Source organism: Carassius carassius, chromosome 21, assembly GCF_963082965.1.
Source record: "Carassius carassius chromosome 21, fCarCar2.1, whole genome shotgun sequence".
Taxonomy (NCBI): Eukaryota; Metazoa; Chordata; class Actinopteri; order Cypriniformes; family Cyprinidae; genus Carassius; species Carassius carassius.
Window position 1 is genome coordinate 16,107,887 of NC_081775.1, and position 21,464 is coordinate 16,129,350.

General features: G+C 36.2%; 2 protein-coding genes across 2 annotated transcripts; both read right to left on the reverse strand.

Annotated features, from left to right (window-relative positions):
- Positions 1-687: 687 nt before the first annotated feature.
- LOC132097635 (derlin-2-like) lies at positions 688-3,167 on the reverse strand. Its single transcript, XM_059503489.1, has 7 exons — positions 2,852-3,167; positions 2,272-2,337; positions 2,082-2,155; positions 1,827-1,920; positions 1,438-1,633; positions 975-1,065; positions 688-875 (listed from the first exon to the last, which is right to left on the reverse strand). The coding sequence occupies exons 1-7, from the start codon at positions 2,939-2,941 to the stop codon at positions 731-733; spliced, it is 756 nt and encodes a 251-aa protein (XP_059359472.1). The 5' UTR covers positions 2,942-3,167; the 3' UTR covers positions 688-730.
- Positions 3,168-3,561: 394 nt separating this feature from the next.
- On the reverse strand, positions 3,562-20,358 carry mmp11a (matrix metallopeptidase 11a). The gene is made up of 8 exons (XM_059503487.1): positions 20,026-20,358; positions 11,790-12,043; positions 9,842-9,985; positions 8,465-8,598; positions 7,724-7,941; positions 7,136-7,340; positions 5,983-6,234; positions 3,562-4,487 (listed from the first exon to the last, which is right to left on the reverse strand). The coding sequence occupies exons 1-8, from the start codon at positions 20,134-20,136 to the stop codon at positions 4,369-4,371; spliced, it is 1,437 nt and encodes a 478-aa protein (XP_059359470.1). The 5' UTR covers positions 20,137-20,358; the 3' UTR covers positions 3,562-4,368.
- Positions 20,359-21,464: the final 1,106 nt, after the last annotated feature.

A 21,464-nucleotide genomic window follows, 5' to 3' on the forward strand; every position in this document is an offset into this window, starting at 1 on the left:
AGAGAAAAACCCAAGCGTCCATGTGTTTTTTAGGAAATGTTATCTTTTTGTGGAGCACGAATTCTTCCAGACAATCCATCTTTCAGCTTCAGTGCATACAAGCTTTTTGTTTTTTGCAATGGTGCTTACAAAAAGCCAACGGCTTGAAAATGCATAGTCTGCAATTCAATTTGGCATTTCAGATAGTCGGCACATTTGTGAATGTGTCCACCTGCCTCACCGCTGACTGTGTTGTTGGGAAAAGAGATGTGCCACAGTATTGTACCCAAGAAAATTCCCTCTTGTGGAGTTCACATGCCCTCCAAAATGATGGATTATAGTATGGGAGACTAAATGGCTTCTCTTTCAACTCCAATCCTGCCAGCCACCACTGCTTCGGAATATTCATAAAATAGTTGTTGTCGAGAAAATAGCAATTGTTTCAAACCATGTGGTGTGAAGTAAAACAAAAAGGCATTGTTCCTTCAGAACAAAATAACAAAGGAAAACTGTTTGTGATGTGCATGGCACTGAATGCAAAATTTGGATATATTTGTTTAGTACACAAAGGCATTAAGGTGGCCATAGTCTCCAACTTTCCTGGATCTACAGTGAACTGTATACTAAACCCCTTTATCAAGGAGTGTCTTCCATTACACAGTCAGAACTTGTCATGCAGACATAAACTTTCCCAACTAAAACAAGGAGGACTTTAAAAGCATGACAAGATTTATTGCAGTCTTTGAAACCTTCAGTTTTCTTCTCCTTGAAGATCCTCATCATTTTGACCTTGGCCAGCATCTTCTACACCTTGTCCATTCCAGGATATCCCACTCTGGTCTTCCGGAAGAGGGGCGTAATTCGGATCTTCTTGAGGCATGTCAAACAAAACTCGACTGCAAAACATTAATAAATATTTCTGATTCAGTTTTCTGTGTTGAAGGCAAACAAATGATAAAAAGAAAAATATTTCAAATATTTATAGGCATACTCACAAAATTCCAGGAGTGGCAAGAAGCTTTCTGCCTCCTGGCTGGTTAGGAAATACATCCTCCAGGAAGTAGTAGATGTGTCCTACACCTATCCCTATACAAATAAATATTCATACATGACTTATTTTTATTTATTAAGAAAAAGAAAATCAGCAAGGACACACTGATCAATTGATCAAAAGGTAAAGTAAGTTATTTTAAATAAATGCATTTTTTTTATCATTGAAGAATTAAAAAATATATATAATTGCGAATAAATATATAAGCAGTTGAACTTTTCAACTCTTGATCACAAAATCAGCATATTCAAATCATTCCTGAAGTATCACACGATACTAAAAGACTGGAGAAATGGCTGCTAAAACTTCAGCTTTGCAACACAGAAATATTATTATGGGAATATGGTTCTTTTAATAACATTTCACAATATGTCAAATACTGCATTTCAGGACAAAAGTTAACATACCCAGGAGATCAATAACAATGGAGTTGCCCAGTAACAGTGAGAATCCCATGAGCACCCAGGGAAGGAATGGGGCCTGGAAGTTGAGCAGGCCAAAGAAGTTCATGCGGACATAAGGGTTCCTTCTACTCCAGACATAAACCAGCATTATAGTGAAAGCCTGTCCTAAAAAGAACAGGTTGGCATATAGACCAAACAGCTATAGACATTAGAGTTAAAGAAATTAAAAAGACATAAGACTGAAATAGAACTAAAAACTTAATTTATCACTATGAATAAACGACATGAAAGGGTGAAATGGTCATTATGAATAAACATTGACATTCCAGCCTATGGTTTGGTGAAGAGATGCATTCTTGGTTGTTGTTAAAGTGATGGATGCTGAAGGATACAGTCATAAGAATACCACCGAACAGGAACATATAGACCATATCTGCGGTTCGACCGCGGAAAGAGCCTTCCTCCAGCATTCGACAGTAACGATATCTGCTTAGTCAAGGACATAAACTCTGACGACCTACAGCACAGCTGCATACGAGCCAAACGGCTGTTATGCAAAGCAAACACACTGTGAAACTGCGAGAATGTGTTTTTGTGTGCACACTTCCTTAACATTTCACAGATGGCCAACAGCGAGAAAAGGATACAGAAAAATTATATTGAACAAGAAGCTGAATCCAAGAGGTCCAAAAAACAAGAAGTTTGTGATCAGTCGCCATACCTGCAAAGAGGAAGAGAGCAAACATAAATGTATATCAAAATAAAAGAATGAATAGAGTTGATAAAGTGGCTGTGCCTGTGATAAATACAACGTTTCAATGATAATAGGGTACTAACCTGGTATTTCTTTAATATCAAGTCAGGGTTAAAATAGAGTTGAAACGGTGTGATGAACTCCATTTGCTGTAATAAAACAAACAAACAAAAAAATCAAGCAAGTCACAAGAACGTTTTCTGGTGACCATGAAAAATGTTCCTCTATGTTCCATTACTCTTAATAAATGTGATTATTGGGTAGTTATTTGTGACAAGCTATCCTTCATATAAAATATTTTGTATCATGTATAAATTAACATTTTATGACCTCTTTAACTGAGAAGCTGTTTATAATTTTGCACTTTTAAAAATGTATTTGTCATACTGCAGTAAAGATGCGGCACAAAAAATACAATACACACGATAATTATATTAAATATAAACAAAACAATTGTTTTAAATTATATAGAAAAATCAATTCTTGATTTTGAAATATACCTTCTTCATAATTATGTTGATTATTTACACTGCATGTTGAATGTAGGGAACAAATGTGAAGACATATAGACTTCCAGTCTTCAGTGTGTGATGATTCTATATGTATCTTGCGATGAAAGTCCAGTATCGGGTGTACGGTCTGTCTGTAGCCTGCTTTACTCACCACAGCTGCAGTGGTCAGGACGCATGCAGTGGTATAAGCTCGCGTGACGGCTGGGATCTGCATGTACTCTTGAGTGACGCTGTTTGCCATGATTTTTCTCCGGCGTATTAATAAACTCTTCTGCACACTTTTATTAAGTATCCGTATAGTCACTTATCCCACAACACATTTCATATAATTGACGCTGAACGCTCGATCGGTTCACTGTGGATGGGCTTCATACCTCAGTAGATCCATGTCCACGTTTAGTGTAAGCATCAGACTGTTTATTTTTAATGGTTCGTTATGTTTGCGTTTGGATATAAGAGTTTTAATGGGGGCGGAGTGTCACCTCCACGTGGAGGTTTCGGGACCAATGAGATTGCACGCTTCCACTGACGTAATGAAAGTCATATTGGCGTAAAAGTAACTGATGTAATTTGTTTCAAAAATTGTATAAATAATAAATATTTAAGTTTTCATTTTTTTAATTCGTTTTATAGTCTTTAATCTTCTATTATCTGATAGAAGACATTAGAATAATTAATATTATAAAAACCTTTGTCCATGACTTCTTTCTAATAGCTTTTTCTTTCTTTCTTTCTTTCTTTCTTTCTTTCTTTCTTTCTTTCTTTCTTTCTTTCTTTCTTTCTTTCTAATGCAGTGCATACTGTAAATGAATGAATAAATGAGTGGATCACTGAAAAGTTAGGAATTTAGGGAATATTTTAATTGTACCTAAATACAACACACATTTTATAAAAGTATTTACATAGTTAATATGAAAAGCCAAAGAAAATGGTATAAGAACTACAAAAACTAGAGAAAATATAGAAAAAATATATATACACACACACACATGATGTGAAGGAAAAATATGCCAATATGATATATTGTAGTATGTTAAACACAAAACAAAAAACAAACAAAAAAGATTTTAAACATTGTCAGTGTCCTGCACTGAAGACTGTTAGTTTGCCTGTTACAGTCTCAATATTATAAACAAGTCATCATGTGTCAAGAGTTTGTGTGATCTTAAAAACATCCTTCCCCTATGCAAAATGGGGAGAAAAAAAAACATTTTGAATGAGAGACCTAATCTCTAAAATAGGTTTTTCTTGTGTTATTAATCAATACAAACTGCACAGTTTGTTACATTACAACTTGCAGCGAATCATAAAAACTTTGAGTGTCAAGAACATTGTAACTGCGTCAAAGATCCCTGACAAATGTTTTAGCACCTTGTTTAGCACCTTAACAACAGGGTATTTGTGTCTCTTTACACAGTGGTTGCTTGATAATACAACAAATACAGACATAGCTGCACGCGGTTCATAAAGCTCAGATGTGCAAGATTTCCTGAGAAGAAATTAGATTAATCAGACACTTTTGAGGTGAAAGGAAGAGAAATGCCTGGGGAACAAGAACTTAGGTTACATAGTACAGTTTCTCATGATGAAAAATTAGAGATACAAACTGTATGCTTTAAACCAGAGTGTGAGAAGTTGTTGTAAGAGACAGAAAAGTTTCCTGAGGGTTTATGGCATGCTACATCCAAAGAAATCTGCACCAACGCTGCGTGGGTAACCTTCCAAAACCTTACGCTGAACTGAGTCAAACTTCCAGTACTGTCGGCGACTGATGAAGATGACAAAGCCTGTGGAGTACACAAAAGGTCGCGAGAAAATGAATTAATGAGAAACCCTTCATAAACCAATGTATTATTATTATAGAATATTGCACAACTACATACTTCATAATTATAAATCAGAAATATGAGTGTGCACAAATGTGTGGTAACAAAACTACTCAAAACTTGACTAAAAACAAATGTCACTAACTATTGCTGCTGAAATATTGCTCTCTTCTGTCAGAGGTCTGTCACACTCACCAATTAAAATTGGCAGAGCATTAGTGACAGATCAAATGACCGCGTCTTTTTAATGGAAGATATTAGGATGCTATTCTTGAGTGACTTTGTGAACATGACCCACTCCATCTTTTTCAGTCACTTTGACCCATAAAAACATTTTGTGTTCATCCACTAAAAATAGTCTCAGTTATTAAGGCCTTCTATGTTGTGGTCAGAGTGACTTAAAATGATGCAGCAGGACACATGTTCATGTGTGGCTAAAATAGAAATAGATCTACATTCCAAAAACACAGATTGTTCTGAGATGTACAATCTGACAAAAATAATATTTTGGGGAGATTTTGTCAAGAATGATAAGACAATATATTTAAGACAAGTGTATTTTGTGTTGGTGTCGTAGCAAAGTTGACTAGCAAAGTTTTTAATATTCTATATATATATATATTCTGTGTGGTGGTCAGTTCACAGCAGTGACTTTTCCATGTAATGGATATATGCCCCCTTTAATTGATTTCCACTGTCTTCCATTATAGGGTTATTTTTTTCAAACCTTTTTAGATGTATGCATCATCTTTTATGTCAAATTCCTATATTTCTTCGATAAATTACATAACAAAAATAAGAAAATCGCTGGTTATAAATCAATTAAATTAGTATCAACAATTCATCTTTGCACTGCAGTGGTGGCAAGATATTTGCATCTGAAGTAGCATTTAGATGTATTTACACAGAATGCTTAAAACAGCTCAAAAATGCATTTACACTGCAATTACAACTGCATAAATATTAAAGATTATTTTTTTTTAAATACATATTTTTTATATTTAACTATAACATTCTATTGAAAGTTTACTTGAAATATTAAATATTAACTAAAATATTTCAATACTAACAAAAACGGCCAGTAGGTGGAGACAAGTCTCTTAATCTTTTGTTGATACTGATTTCATTTGATTCATAACCACTGATTTGCCTTATTCTTCTGATTGAATTGGTTGATGAAATATAAGAATCTGGCATAAAAGGTGATGCATACATCTAATAAGGTTTGAAAGAAATTACTTTACAATGGAAATCAACTTAAGTTTCTTACTATTAGTCACTTGGTCACATTCAGAAAAGAAAAAGTGACTTTTGAATGGTCCATTGAGTGGTCCAAAATGATTCATTAAAAAAATGCATCAGATTCAACAAACTTTTTTAACTTACATAACCTGATTTCTTTCATATTAATATTAACATTCATTAATATATATTAAAAAGGCTGAGCTGGAAGTACCATGCGCATCCTGAAAGGCGGCGTCAATCTCATCAGGGATGCCCCCCCAGTCCTGCTGGATGCTGCGTGGGAAGGCCGTGTCCTGGGAATCCAAACGCCAGTAGTTTCCTGATTTGAAAAAGTACGTACGGTGGCCATGGTCCTCCTTTAAGCACAGTGCAGCCTGAATGTGTGTGACAGGAAGTCCTATAGTCTGGAGAGGCTCCGGTCCTTTTATCTTGTGTTCTGCATCAAAAACCCAGTAGTTGGAACCTAACAGAGGATATAACAGAAAGAGTACACATGAGTAAAGAGAAAATATGACTGCGTCAATGTAGTATTTTAATTAAACATAACTGTCACTTTATTCAATTTTAGCATTGTTTGCTTATTATTTGTTAAGCGATCTACAAATTCTCTGCATGTTGGTAAAAACAAAGGCAAATAATGATAAAGACTCCATCGGAAGAGTTTGTCTAAAATGACACAACTTAATACTACACCATTTAAACATTTGTCCAAAGTATTAATTTATGGTATGTATTAGAAATATACATATTTATCATCCTTTGAATGATACACAGTATTCTAAGATGGAGTTATTCTAACAGCAGATAGCATATAAATCAGTATAAAGAGAATTGAAAGTCAGTAAATAATCCTTAATAATTGCTATACAAATCACTATTTATGGCCTTAAATGATGGAAAAGTGAATTAAAGCTGTTTTAATGCTTTTTAAGGTTCCACAAGCACCTTTTGTCTATAAAATCATCATGAGTGATTATTCCCTACAGTGGTAAAAAGTAAATTTAAATCAACATATCACATGTCTGACTCATTGAACCGATGTTCTAAATGCAGAGTAAAGTTTAACCCAATTTCATTCTGTGAAATTCACAAGTACCATCATAGCTACAGTAACCACATAGTAGTTTAACTACTGCACAACACAACACAACACATGTATTTATCTGTTGTTAGTAGTGTGTGTTCTGGGTGCTCGTGTTTAATCATGCCCTGCATTAGAGACACAAAGAAGGATGCTTTAGATATGGGTCAAGGGTAAGTACTGCACCACCCATCACCATAGATATGTATATAAGCAGGCCTGTCTGATCCTGTCCTGCAACCACAAATCACCACAGTCAACCACCGGTGCTGAACTCACCCACCTTCAAAGAACCAGATATTGCCCTTTTTGTCTTCATAGGCGGCGCCTATTTTCTCTGGAATGCCCCTCCAGTGTCGAGAGGCCAGGGCAGGGTATCCCGCCTGCAGACGGCCCTCCCTGATGCGCCAGGCATAACTGGCCTTGAAGAAGAACAATTCCCCACGGATTACAGACACAGCATCGAAGTCAGTGTGACAAGCGTCAGGCTACAAACAGTGACAGCGAGAGGAGATGGGATATTGAGAGCGAGAATGAAAGAAATATATATATAAACTAATATAAAATATGTGATATTTTAGGAAGATTTTGGGTTTAATACAATAATATTTATAACACAATACAATTGTAATGTAACTGTAACGTTAATAATGATTACCACAAAACAATATATATATATATATATATATATATATATATATATATATATATATATATATATATATATATATATATAAAATGAAAATTATATGGATTATTATGGAAAATAAAAAATTTAAATGTTTTTTTACACCACAAGTGCTGTTGATGTTGCCATTTAAATTCTTTTAAATGTGTCATTCTGCCAGTGTTTAAATGTTCGGGGACTCACCGCACTGGTGATAATCTCATTGGTTTCTGTAGGGATTTGGAGTGGGGTTTGCAGCCGGGAGCCGTAGAGGTATTGAATGCCTTTCTTGTCATCCTCACTGAGTTGGAGAGGATAAGAGAAGCTGTAAAATGGTGACATTATGGCTCCAGGCTCCAGAGAATGCAGTAGACCCAGGACATGACCAAACTCATGTGCTGCCACCTGTAGGAGATCAGTTCCTGTAGGATGACATTTAAAATGAGGTTTTTTCAGACAAATATGAGTTGACTTTTAATCTGATCTCAAGGAATGCCTGTCAGTTGGTTTGTTCTGATCTGATTGTTCAGACAGGGTCTGATGCATCTACATCAGTTACTGTACATCGCATCGGTTAATGATGTAAGCGTCAACGTAATGCCAGGAGACTTTCTCCTTCAACAGATGAGTAGCTGTCAGTGTAGAATGAGAGGATGGAAAACCAAACATCTTGCCTCTCACCGTAAAATTAAAAGGTGAATTGAGCAACATTACAAAATAACACACACTTTGTATGATGTCATGCATTTATATGATAAATATATCTTATGGATATGAACTTGGTTTGAGTTTGGAGCCAGAAACTCAAAAACAAAAAACCCTCCTTCCATAAAAACTGATCTGATTCGTTCTCAACAATTCTTGATATATGTATCAGAGATTTACAGTTTTCAAAGTCAGTGGCAGGCAGTGAAGCAGTAAGTTGTATCTTTACATACAACTTACCAAGTTCATTGCCCACTGTCCAGGACTCATCAAAATCAAAATGAACATCTCCCTCCCGGTGTGTCCTTGGGAAAAAAGCATGAGCCAGGATCCCACCAGGGCCATCGAAGGGCAAATTATCCCCATGCCAGAACCTAATATGGGAAACACAGACATATATACAGTACGTGTGCTATCTGGGATCTTTGAATTACAATAGGACTATTGCATAAAAATAAACAATTATGTTAAAGCACTAGATTCCCCATTTATATTTATGACTGGAACTAAATATACAGTGTTAACTGTTTTCTAATTGCTTAATCGTTGCTATATTATACTTCACTGTACTACCACTCAAAAGTTTAGAGTCTGTAAGATTTTGTAAATGAATACTTTTTAAACAAGGACGCACTGATCAGAGGTGATAGTAAATAAATGTGTAATTTTACACAAGATTTATTTTTTAAATAAATGCTGTTCTCGCTATTCATCAAAGTATCCTGAGGAAAAAAGTATCAGTTTCCACAAAAATATTAAGCAACACAACTGTTTTCAACATTTATAATATAAGAAATGTGACCCTGGACCAACAAAAAAGCAGTCTTAAGTAGCCCAGATATATATATGTAGCAAAGGCCAACAAAACATTGTATGGATCAAAATTATTGATTTTTCTTTTATGCCAATAATCATGAGGATATTAAGTAAAGATCATTTTCTATGAAGACATTTTATAAATTTCCTTCCGCAAATATATCAAAATGTTATTTTTTATTAGTAATATGCATCGCTAAATGTTGCACCCTCAGATTCCAGATTTTCCAATAGTTAAATATTGTCCTATTTTAACAATCCATACATCAATGGAAAGCTTATTTATTCAGCTTTCCGATAATAATCTTTCAGAAGGAAGGAAAGGAATAAAATTACTTTTTAAAATATATTAAAATAGAACACAGTTACTAATATGTTTTCAAATATTACCGTATTTGTTTTTCAAATAAAAGCAAACTTGGTGAGCATAAAATATCTTCTTTACTATGTTGCATTGTCCTTTACTATACTGTGCTGTACTATGCTGTACTATACTATCATACCATAATAGCACTCACTTTATCTTGTAAAACTTGTATTATTGGAAAGTAGTTTGCAGGATAAATTAATCAAGGATGACAAATACACACGTGAAGAGGGTATTTCAGAAATAACTATTACTGAGAATATGTTTTTTCATGGCACTCGTGTCATAATGAAATTCATCAGACTACTTTCATATCAGTTGTTTAAGAAGATAAACAGGAGCCAGAGACCAAAAGCAAAAATTATTTAATGCACTTTTAAACTTCTTCACTCTGCTACATCTAAGCATATTGAGACATGATTTTGTTTTGTTACCTTGTGAAGTCAATGACTATGTCGGCCTCTTGGTCGACGACCTCAGAGAAGGTGAGGGGTGTGACATCGCTCCAAATCTTGAGAGCTTCCTGAAAAACCCGCCTCACTTTATCCTTACTCATCTGCCAAGGGAAGCGATGGATTCTGAACACACATGGCCACAGTCATACTCAAAGTTTATCAAAAAAATAAAAAATACCATTATCACGTTTGCATACACACTCTGTGTTTCAGACCACCGGCCTTACACTGCTGGACCCCCAACCGACACAAACCCACATTAGAGACCACCAGTGGTTCATCTTTATTATTCATCACCATAGGCATCTGTCTGGTGAGCATGTCACATGATCTCATAATGTGCTCTGAATGATTGATTTATGAGCATAACAAAATTGTGGTTTCGGTGTTATTATGTGTGTAGCTTCATGACCCAGTTCTCTGACAGGAGCAGAACTCACACCGCAGGGATCATGTAACCTCAGACAAGTATCAGACTGTTCTGGATCTTCACTTACAATTTGGGCATGATTAACCTTTTATCATATTCATTTGAACAAAGGTGAGCACTTAATTAAGCATTCTTCAAATATTTATGTCGATCAGCAGTAATTATCCACATAGCTCAAGTAAGAGGAACTTAAGCTGTTTCTACTTGCATCAGAAATGATTTAGAAATGCACATTTTAATAACGGAAGCCAAGCTTTATCAGAGGGCCCACACACCTGTCTGTTAAGGAATGTGCCTTGATTCAGCCCCTCAAGCTTAAGATTTCTAATGTTTGTGTTTTTGTGAAATGCATCCTTTTCACAATTCCAAGGTTCTCAGAAGTCAAACTCAATACGTGTCATAGTTGACTACACTTCTATAGTGGTGAATAAAACTACAATAAATATACTTTTTGCTTTACAATACAAAAATCTACAATACTATTTCAATGACTTTCCAAAATAGAAACAAAATATAGTAAATTGATTATGAGGCTGAGAAGATAGAAAGATGTCAGTAAATCCCTCAGTCGTTGTGTAGAAACACCTTTACATCAGCGTAAACTAGTTTTCTGTAAATGAATGCCAAGGCAATTTAACATACAGTATATATATATATATATATATATATATATATATATATATATATATATATATATATATATATATACGGTACACACACACCCACAAATGTTGGCAAAAAATGTAAACATCTCGTTTATCTTATAATTCCCCATTCTAATCTACAATCCATGCCTTTGTACTAACATTCAGCCATGAAAACTTTACACAAAGTACAATTGAGAGCAAAAAGAGCACAGAAAGTAAAGCGTGTATCCTGCATCTTCAACCGGAAGCATCCACACTGTGTTGCCTGTGAATAGATTCCTGTACAAATGTGGCTGATTACTCTCTCAGAGACGGCCCTTTTTCCCCTCATAGGTCAGACTATAAAGCCCCTGCATTCCTCCATATAATCTGCCTGCTGTAAGCACGATCAGAACAGAGATAGAAAGTGCTATCAGCACACAAACATTATCGTTCATTCAGATAGTGAATGAGGACAAAAATTACCCTTTTGTTTTACGATGAAAACAGACAGGCTCTGCGCCACTGAAAAGATCCCGATCTAAGATCTAAGCTTACACACTAAAGTTACACAATTGGTTTATAGGCTAATATAATTATATATTATTATATCAAACCTGGAAAGAGACGTGCATTTGGGGAGTGAATTATTCCTGAGATATCTTGTCAATTTAATCAGGTGAATGCACAGTGTATGTCAAACCGACAAAAACAAATTATTTGTAGCACAATTTAATTTGTTTCTGTCTTTTTGACATGACCTAACTGAAAGTGCCTCCCATAATTGAAAATGCAGGAGGCTCGTTAGGAAAATGGTAAATATATTACTCAGAATTAAAATGAATGATCTTGTTTTCCTTGTACACCTTACTTGTAAGTGAGGTCATTTTTTGGCCAGCGTCCTCCAAAAATCACAAAGCGTTTCTGCCGGGGGTGACTGCTGAGATGCACCTCTCTCTGGTTGGGGTAGTCTGGGACGCCACAGCGTGGTGGACCTGCACCCCCGGAGCTGTTCCTGAGTTGGGTGTTGAGCTGTGGCTCATCTTTTGGCAGTGCATGAGGTTTGAATGTGTCCTGAGGGTCTCTCCTCTCTTCAGAGAGGGAGTGAGGAATCTGTGACAAACCCTGTGATGGAAAGACATAAGACATGCATGAAATCAACTGCAACAATCGACACTAATTTGCTAAAGAAATACTGATGTTAATAGCTAGTGCTCATGCTAATATCGGTTAGCTTGTTAGTTAGTTAGCATAACTACACCATTATGACTGATGAACAATCAGCTTTGCCATCACAGGAATAAATCACAATTTAAAATAGAAAACGTGTTTTAAACTGTAATGAGATTTCACTGTTTTTATTTTTTGGTCAATTAAATGCAGCCTTTGTGAGCATGAGAGACATCTTTAAAAAACAATCAACAATAAATGACCCCAAAAATTTGAACACTAAAGTTTACTGTAAAATGAAATTGTTCATGACATTTATTTAACGAAAGTCTGTTCGTCTCAAACATCATAATATGACATTAGATTAAAAAAACATACTGTACCCTTTTGGAAAGGCCACAGTTTATGATAATAAACATCTTGCACATTACTAAACATAAATAAAAGCAAACCGCCCTAATCTGATACAAAAAAAGCTTGTGGGATATGATTGCAGATGGACTGCTTAGTGTCCCTAAACATTCTTTGGAGTAAATGGTTGTTCATTAACATGGGCGTTAAAGACTGAGAAAAATGCTGTGGGCAGCGTTGTAGCGCTTTCAGGCAGAATTATGAGCATTTACAGATGCTTTAAACTTCAGGATGTTTCGTATTTCATTTACAGTGCTCAACTTTTACCCACTTACAGAAAAATGTCTAAATACTATGTTTAAATGAAATCAACATTTAGTTCTAAAAGCTAAATATGTTAAGATTTGAAGAATTTACAACAAGCTGTTATATTGTTATACGCAAATTTGAAAGTTATCCTAATGTCTTCCTTTGGACTAAGAGGGAAAACACAGTTCTGACAAGGTGCCCTTATTTAAAAAAACAAATTCTTGACTGGTTTACAACATATCATAAAATGTTTAGGACTTTTGCAAAGAAACAGCAAACAGGCTAAACGTTTTCCCCTCAGTGACCCCGTGTCTCTCTCCCAGGGACGGCGGCACAGCGGTGACTCCTCATGCGTGAGGCAGAGCTGCTATATTGGATTGGAGACAAAGCCCAGCAGGAACTGTGGAATGTGCCCTGGTCTCTGAGTGAGACTTTCTACCAGCATGCATTGCTGATTTTCAACATGTGCAGGTAGACAGTTATATGTATAGATAAAGAAAAGAAAACATTTAGTTCAAAACACATAAGCCAAGTTATTAGAAATGTACTCTTTGTATTTATGTTTGTGTCATATGGTTTTGCAAAACATTTACAGCTTTTTCACAAAAATATTTGTTTACAGTTACAGTATATTATTTTCATATGTATCATAAAGCAATGTCAGTGAACACACCTTAATCATTATTAACACATTAAGTTTTATTTATTTTCTTTCAAGGTGTTTGTTTTTTTACAAATATGATCAACAATATATTTACAAATGATCACTTTTTTTAGGGAGTTGCGCAACATGACATTTTAGTCTTGAATCCTCTTACTTAAAATTATCTAATATTTTAAAGGGATGTTTCACCCAAAAAGGAAAACTTTGACATTATTACTCACCCTCATGTCATTTCAAACCCACAAAACCTTTGTTCATCTTCGAAACACAAATTGATACTGATAAAAAATTATCCATTTAATATTTATATGCAAATTAAAATATATTTTTGATGAAATCTTACCGCTTTCTGAACCCTGCATAGAGGCAACGCAACTGACAAGTTCAAGACCCAAAAGGTTAATAAGGTCATCATTAAAATAATCCGTGTGACATCAGTGGTTCAACTGTAATGTTATGAAGCTACAAGAATACAGATTGTGCGCAGGGTCAGAAAGCTGTCGGATTTCATCAGAAATATCTTAATTTGTGTCCTGAAGATGAACAAAGGGCTTATGTTTTGGAATGACATGAGGGTGAGTAATTAATGGGAGAATTTTCATTTTTGAGTGAACTATCCCTTTAAGTGACACATTGACCTAGAAGGCATAATTTCCAGATTTGTTTTTTTTCCCCCTACATGTTTCCGCTTGTTGGTTTGATTAGTGTTTTAAATGTTTAATAAGAAATGACACAGTCAAAGCAGGTTCTTATAATATTAATATTTTTTACATTTATTATTATTAATAATAATAAAGATTGTACCAAACTAGTACTACGTTTTTTTTTTTTTCATGAATTTCATTTTTTTTCATAACAATATTAAGACAGTTGTATCAACCTGACATATTATTATTTTAATGCATTAAAAACTATTTTAATGCATACATTAAAATCAGGCTCCTCGTACAGCTCATGAAACATCAGTCTGATAAAAACTTAATGAAATTCAAACCAGATGCTTGAATAAATTTTGGTTGTTTATATCACCATAACATCCAACTGCATCGTGACTCCTGACCTATGAGTAGACCTCTGCCATAAACCTGGAATAACACACACATTCCACTTCTGGCAAACACAAAGATGAGGTGCTTTTTGTATTTTTTTCATGCGATGCAAGTTTCAAGAACTACAGCTCAAAGCTCAAGTTGTGACACACTTTTTGCTATACTATGCAGGGGGGAATGAAGTCAACACAATAGGTTGCTTTTTCTTGTGTGTGTGTGTGTAATAATCTATAGAAAAAAAATATCCCAAGGTGTCTTGAAGTTCTGCCAAAATGCAATCCCCAAAGTTTAAGCAGTTTATTTCATTAAACGTCTTTAAGGAGATTAAGCAGGAAAATTGCAATACACAAAACAGAAATCAAAGCTGCGGTATGCACCGATAAAAAGCCTAGTGGTTGTGGCATGATGTGGAAAGGAATGCTATGGGTATTTTCATGCTGATACTGGATGCAAGATCAGAGTGAATTTTGAAATAAGTGTGAGAACGTAGCTGTCCACTTTTATCAGCACTGTTTAAAAGAACCATCTGACCCTAAAGCTACTGAAAATACCTTTTTAGAGCAGGATCAAAATTCTGGGTCAGTGCTTAATAGGCTCACAGACATCAGAGAGGGAGAGAAAAAATTGTCTCAGTGAGTATGATAGCTAGCCAACAATGGTTTCTGATACATTTTTTAATCCTGGAAATATTCTGAGTCAGCGTTTTGCCTGTAGTTCGACATAATTTATGTTTCAGATAAGCCCCCAGACAAAGCCAATTTATAAATACTGCCATCTCCTTTCATGTGTGGTTAAATTCACTAGTTGGGTCGGTGCTTGAGCCACACTCTCATGCAACACTGCCTGTCCCAGCGTAGAGCAATTGTGACTAAATTAATTTCTACATTTCCATCATTCTCTTTACAAAAAGCAAAAATATGAGTTACAGTGAAGCACTTACTTGAAGTGAATTGGGCCAAGACATAAACATCAAAATACTTACTGGCTGCATCCAAATTCACATACTCTCTAAGGAGGTGCTTTGCTGACAGTAGTAGGTTATCCGGTTACTTTTTTTTGCCTACTGCTTCAAGAATACTATAAATCTGGACATATTACTGTTTTCAATTTTAGTTTTTACTGTATAGTAAAGGAGTATGCCTATTTGGATCCTTTAATATATCTCAAAATACCCCACAGATAATTTTAATAGCTTCTTGAAATTGACACTTTTAGGGTGTGAGCCAAAACGCTCTGTTTATGTGTATGTACCCTTTAAATGAGAATGAGTTGGTACTCCCGCCTCCCTTTCAGTGTTGTCAAGTCTGTGGTTTTTTTAACACAGATGCCACGGGTTGCTTTTCATGTCCGCAGGAGGGTTTTGTTGTGAAAACCTGGCAACCCTGCTAGCTTCTTAAAAGAGTGCAGAGCTTCAATAGCTCATGCTCATGGCATACCAGTGTTACTGTGACTGTGTTACTGACCTTAAACATTACTTCCAAACGTAATTTTTAACTATCACATTTCTATTCACGATCATTCTGGTGGCACGTGAAGGCAGCATTAGCATTAGCCTTACAAGGAGCCAAGATGCTCTTTTGGAAAACAAAATATGACGCGTGATGTTTACTTTGTCTGGAGTCTGGACGTTTGAGCACAAAGCGCTGGGGTCGACCCCTCTTTCAGAAGCAATCTCTGCAAAACTCCAGCACTGAACTCATCCTCGTTTGTGAGGCAGTCGAGTCTGGTGTAAAATGAAATGTAACCACCATATCCTCAGTGGTCTAAGGAGACTCCTATGTTCGTTAGTGCATCCTAACACACACTTTTAATGGCTCTTTGGCGCTGACATTGTACCTCCAGCAGCTACAGCGAGAGAACAGTAATGGCGGACCGCAGCTTCTCACTCAGAGCTGTGTATATGCTAATTAGGCAGAGAGCGTCACACATGGGTGGGACTTTCATCGACTATGTTGTCATAGTCTAGCACTGCTTGTGTAGAAAGACTGTTTATGATTTTTTGGAATTATAAAACAATAAGTGAATGGATTTTTACCATTATAGGCTGGTTGTTTTCACACACTACAGCCACACAACTTCAAACACCTTACAAAAGGGTTTTTTCTTTTTCTTTTTTTTTTGCATTCAATGGCACCTTTAAGTAAAATAAAAGCATCATGCATGTTGAAATATTGTTTGATTTAGTAAGATAGTTGTCGACCCCTCATCTTTCCACATTCATCAAGTGCTTGAATCTTCTGACCCTAAAAAAACATGCTGGATGGGTAGAGTGCAGGATCAAAGATCTGGGTCACTGTCCAATCTGGTTTACAGACATCAGACAGGGAGAGAAAAAAGAAAAGCTAATCCTTACACTATTTTATCACAACTCTTCATGACAAGATAAATGAAGCTTTAAAGGATTACCATTTGAACAAATATCCACAGGTAAATCCTCTAGAATCTGCAGCTGACTTGGGAGTGATGAGTGGTCCAGTACAGGACAAAAGGAGACTTTAATGGAAGCTTTCAGTGATAAGCTCCCAGATACAGTATATGCACCAGTGCTCTTTTTAAACTTTATCCCCAGCAGCTCAAGTCCTCTGTCTACCAGCACTGGTAAATGTTTCAAGTTTGGATAATTGCTTGAAGGACTTTGGTACTTGGCTTATTCACATAAACCTCTCCCACACAGATATTCCTGCTCTGACACATCCAAGAAGATCAGGTTGTTCCTTGAATGACCCTGTCAAAATCTTAGCAGAGGCATTTCCCAACCAGTTAAGGTGAGTGAATCACCTGACCCAATAACCTTGAACTGCTAGACTCTAAAACACAATGTTGTTTGTGTTGGAAACACTGTTTGGGTTGCAGGTGAATTCATATATATATATATATATATATATATATATATATATATATATATATATATATATAGCCAGACCAGACAAACTTTTTCTTTATTTATGGGCATGATGTGAACACATAGGCTAAGGAAAAATGACTAAAGTATACAATATCCTGTTAAGATAAAGTATGATACGTGCAGTGACTTCTCATGATTAGCCTACTAAACAGATAAGCATCAGTATCTTAAGCACTTACATTCGCTGAATTTGATCATATATAGCCCACATGTATTTTTTACAGAAGTTTTATTAAACTCAATATTATAAACCTAACACCTAAATACAGCTGACAGATTTATTTTCACAAAAAAAAAAAAAATTACATAAGCACCTACAGATCCAATAAAACTGCTCTTATACAGCACAGTCCCAATACAGGAGTGTATAAACCAGCCTTTTTTTCATTTTTTTTTTCAAAAAAATAAAAATAAATAATAATCCCAATTTTTCCCAATCAGTTTGATGTTTTGTTGTGGCTCCACTAATGCAATAAGCTAGCAAATAATACTTAAATGCTCCTGAAGTTTGCAGATGACACCACACTCATCGGCCTTATTCAGGACGGTGACAAGTCCGCTTACAGACAGGAGGTTAAAGAGCTGGCTGTCTGGTGCACTCTCAACAACCTGGAGCTTAACACCCTCAAAACAGTAGAGATGATTGTGGACTTCAGGAGAAACCCCCCTGCATTTCCCCCACTCACTATCATGAACAGCACTGTGACTGCAGCGGAGTCATTCAGGTTCCTGGGCACCACTATCTCTCAGGACCTGAAGTGGGACATTCACATTGACTCCATTGTGAAAAAGGCCAAGCAGAGGTTGGACTTCCTTCGCCAGCTGAGGATGTTTAACCTGCCACAGGATCTGCTGAAACAGTTCTACTCCACCATCATCGAATCCATCCTCTGCACTTCAGTAACTGTCTGGTTCAGCTCAGCTTCTAAATCTGACCTCAGAAGACTACAGAGGGTAGTCCGGACTGCTGAGCGAATCATCGGTACAACCCTCCCTTCTATTCAAGAACTGTACTTATCCAGAGTGAGCAAAACTTATCCAGAGTGAGCAAAACAAACCAAAATCACTCTGGACCCCTCACACCCAGCACACTCCCTCTTTGAACTGTTGCCATCTGGTCGCGCTACAGAGCACTGAGCACCAGAACGACCAGACACAGGAACAGTTTCTTCCCTCAGGCAATCCATCTAATGAACAATTGATATCTAATGAACAATTGATAATAACTGTGGAACACACTACACTTTATATTTATATACACATACACTTATTTATCTAACACACATACTTAGTGTACACTTAAATGTTGCACATAATATACCTGTACATACATAACTGCTTTTTGTAATATACCTGCCTACAATTGTCAATTTGTATATTGTCATTCCTTACCTACTTTTTGTATTTTTTGTATTCTTTTATTATGTGTTTTATGTTCTGTCGCTGTCATTCTGTTGTACTGCGGAGCTTCTATCACGAAAACAAATTCCTCGTATGTGTAAACATACCTGGCAATAAAGCTCATTCTGATTCTGATTCTGATTAACCACTGTATTGACAACTTTTATGCATTTTTTTGCTTCCCATATTCAGGCATTCAACCTTAACTAAAATTAATTGAAAATTACATGACTCAGGTGGTGTAAATATTAACCTGCATAATATTAACCTCAAATAAATGGTATGAATGAACTGGGTGTCCTAGAGGCACCAGGTCAAATGTGAAAATGAGATGGGTATGTGAAAATAATAAAAAAGAAACAAGCATTTTCACAGTTGTTAAACTACATAATCTATTCTCTTTTTGCTGTGGACGTGCCTGGGAACAAGGGGCCAAAATAATCATAACAGGAAAAAGGACAGTGGGGTTTCTGTGAGCAGACTATCACATTCCCTAAATTCTCTCTACAGTATGCATCTGTGTGTGAGAGGGAGTGTGTGTCCCTCCAGATGGCACAGAAAAGACAAACTTGCCCATGCCTGCACAAATCCCTCGCTCTTTTGTCATCGCTGAGAGAACAAACAGACAACATTATATCATAAACACAACACTAACACGACACTAAAATCCATTTTATCCACAGGTTAGGTTATTTTAATAAGCAAAAAAAAAACAACTCAAATATAAGGCATAAACAGAAAACCATAAAGAAAACAGGAAGCCTGTAAGTATATTTTGAGTTGAAAAAAATTTATTTAGGCTTTCAAGAGCATTTAGTGGCAGTTAAACAGTTAAATGATATAAAGTTGCTCTGGTAAGCATCATTAAACTTGAATCATAAAAAGTGAACAAAGCCAGATGAAACTGACAGGTTCTGGCTCGTAATTCTAGGCTTCAGACGCTGTTTTACTATTTTTGATTAATGATGATGATGATGAACAGGTATAAACGAGTCCGGTGCCAATAATCGTATCAAGACAAAACTCAACAAATTTTGCTTTCTTCGTGCAGCTGATCTATTTGTATTTGCCATGTAGCATGAAAGTAAAAAAAAAAATCTTAAACATTTTAAACAAAAAATCTAACTTAAAAATTTTGTGGCAAGTAACAACTTTAGACCAGCTAAATATATATAAAAAACACTCACTAAACAGCAGCCTACGGTTTTTAAGAGCTAGAATCAAACAATGTATCAAATGTGTGCTTTAATAAACTCACCGGAGGCTCTTTATGCTTTCTGAGTCCTCGTCCCTCATGCAGAGGCATGCATCCTGCGGTCAGGAGCACATGCAGAGTGAAAGCGCCTGACAGAAGCCCGGAGACCCGCATCCTCCTCAATCCTGGAGCTCCGCAGCTGGAAGTGGACGTGCCTGAGAAGGTTGTGCAAGCTCGCGCGATGCGTGTGGACGACTGCTGCTGCGGAGACTGCGCTTATTTATATGCAATTATTTCTTTGTTCTCTTTCCTCAAATACACCGCTTTTTTCCTTATGGGCCGGAGTGACAATATTGCCTGATCTCCCCACGTGACTTTTAACTCTTTTGCTTCTGGACAGAGCGAAACAACAGAACTCTGGGACACTCATTATAAAATACAACCTAGCCTAGAGTGTAGAAAAACGACGTAATTTTGTGAGATCTCGACAACTTCCACATTTTACTTTTACCTGGCCTTATTAATACATTTACATAATACAATTACATTTTACATTTTTTCCCACATAGGCTACCCACATGCATATTTAACTGATTTCTTTCATAAATTGTATTGCGTGAAAATATGAGACAATGTTTCAGGAGTTTAGGACAAAATAGAACAGCTTATTCGATTATTTATTTCCTACTTTGGTTGATTTATAAATAATTCCATACGTTCTCTTTTTGGACCTAAAAAATGCGTCCGTTCGGGATTTCTTAATCGCCCAAAATGTCCGGGAGTCGGCTTTCTTTATCCCGCACCCGCTAAATTTCTGATCATTGCTGTCTGCTCCTGCAACGTGTTTCTTTCCCTCGATTTTCGCGTCCACTCATTTTAACATTCGTGGTGTATAACTTTGGTGCATCAGGAAGCCGCTCTCAGTGGGCTATGCGGAGTATTTACATCTCTTTTAAATGAGCATTCGCGCTGTTCACTTTCACTTTCGATTTCGAGATCACACACACTCAGTGTACAGGGAGCACATCTTGCAAGATAAAATAATTTGCCGGTGAGATCGGATTCTGTAAAGCAGATCCTGACTCCTGCAGTCCTTTTTGGATGCAGGATTGACAAATCCATGTTTTTTTTTCCACAGAATTTGGCTACTTTTAAACTCTTGCCATTGGTTGATTTTGCCAAGTGGGTTAAAGGTTTGAAATACTGCATAAAATACATTTGACTGAAATGCCATTACTGAAACATTTTGCATTCAACCTGTGATAAAACTTGCATGGACTTTTTCATGAACTGTTCCCTCCTGGTGGAATGACCTGCCCAACTCAATCCAAGCAGCTCAGTAATCATTTTCAAGATACAGCTGAAAATAAATCTCTTTAATCTTTGTTTGACCCTGGATGCTATAAATGCCTCGTTTGTAATGGGTTTTATTGGTTGTGTCTTGTCGAGCCAGGACACCACAGTATTGGTAAGGGGCGTAACATTTCCGTCACAAGCTTGAG

Coding starts and splice junctions, on each gene's coding strand:
- LOC132097635 (XM_059503489.1), bottom strand. CDS start 2,941: ATGGCAAACAGCGTCACTCAAGAGTACATGCAGATCCCAGCCGTCACG. Junction 2,338..2,851: donor TCCTGACCACTGCAGCTGTG/GTGAGTAAAGCA, acceptor GTTTTATTACAG/CAAATGGAGTTCATCACACC. Junction 2,156..2,271: donor TGATATTAAAGAAATACCAG/GTTAGTACCCTA, acceptor TCCTCTTTGCAG/GTATGGCGACTGATCACAAA.
- mmp11a (XM_059503487.1), bottom strand. CDS start 20,136: ATGCGGGTCTCCGGGCTTCTGTCAGGCGCTTTCACTCTGCATGTGCTC. Junction 8,599..9,841: donor ATAGTCATTGACTTCACAAG/GTAACAAAACAA, acceptor TTCCCATATTAG/GTTCTGGCATGGGGATAATT. Junction 6,235..7,135: donor CAATATCTGGTTCTTTGAAG/GTGGGTGAGTTC, acceptor ATCCTCTGTTAG/GTTCCAACTACTGGGTTTTT.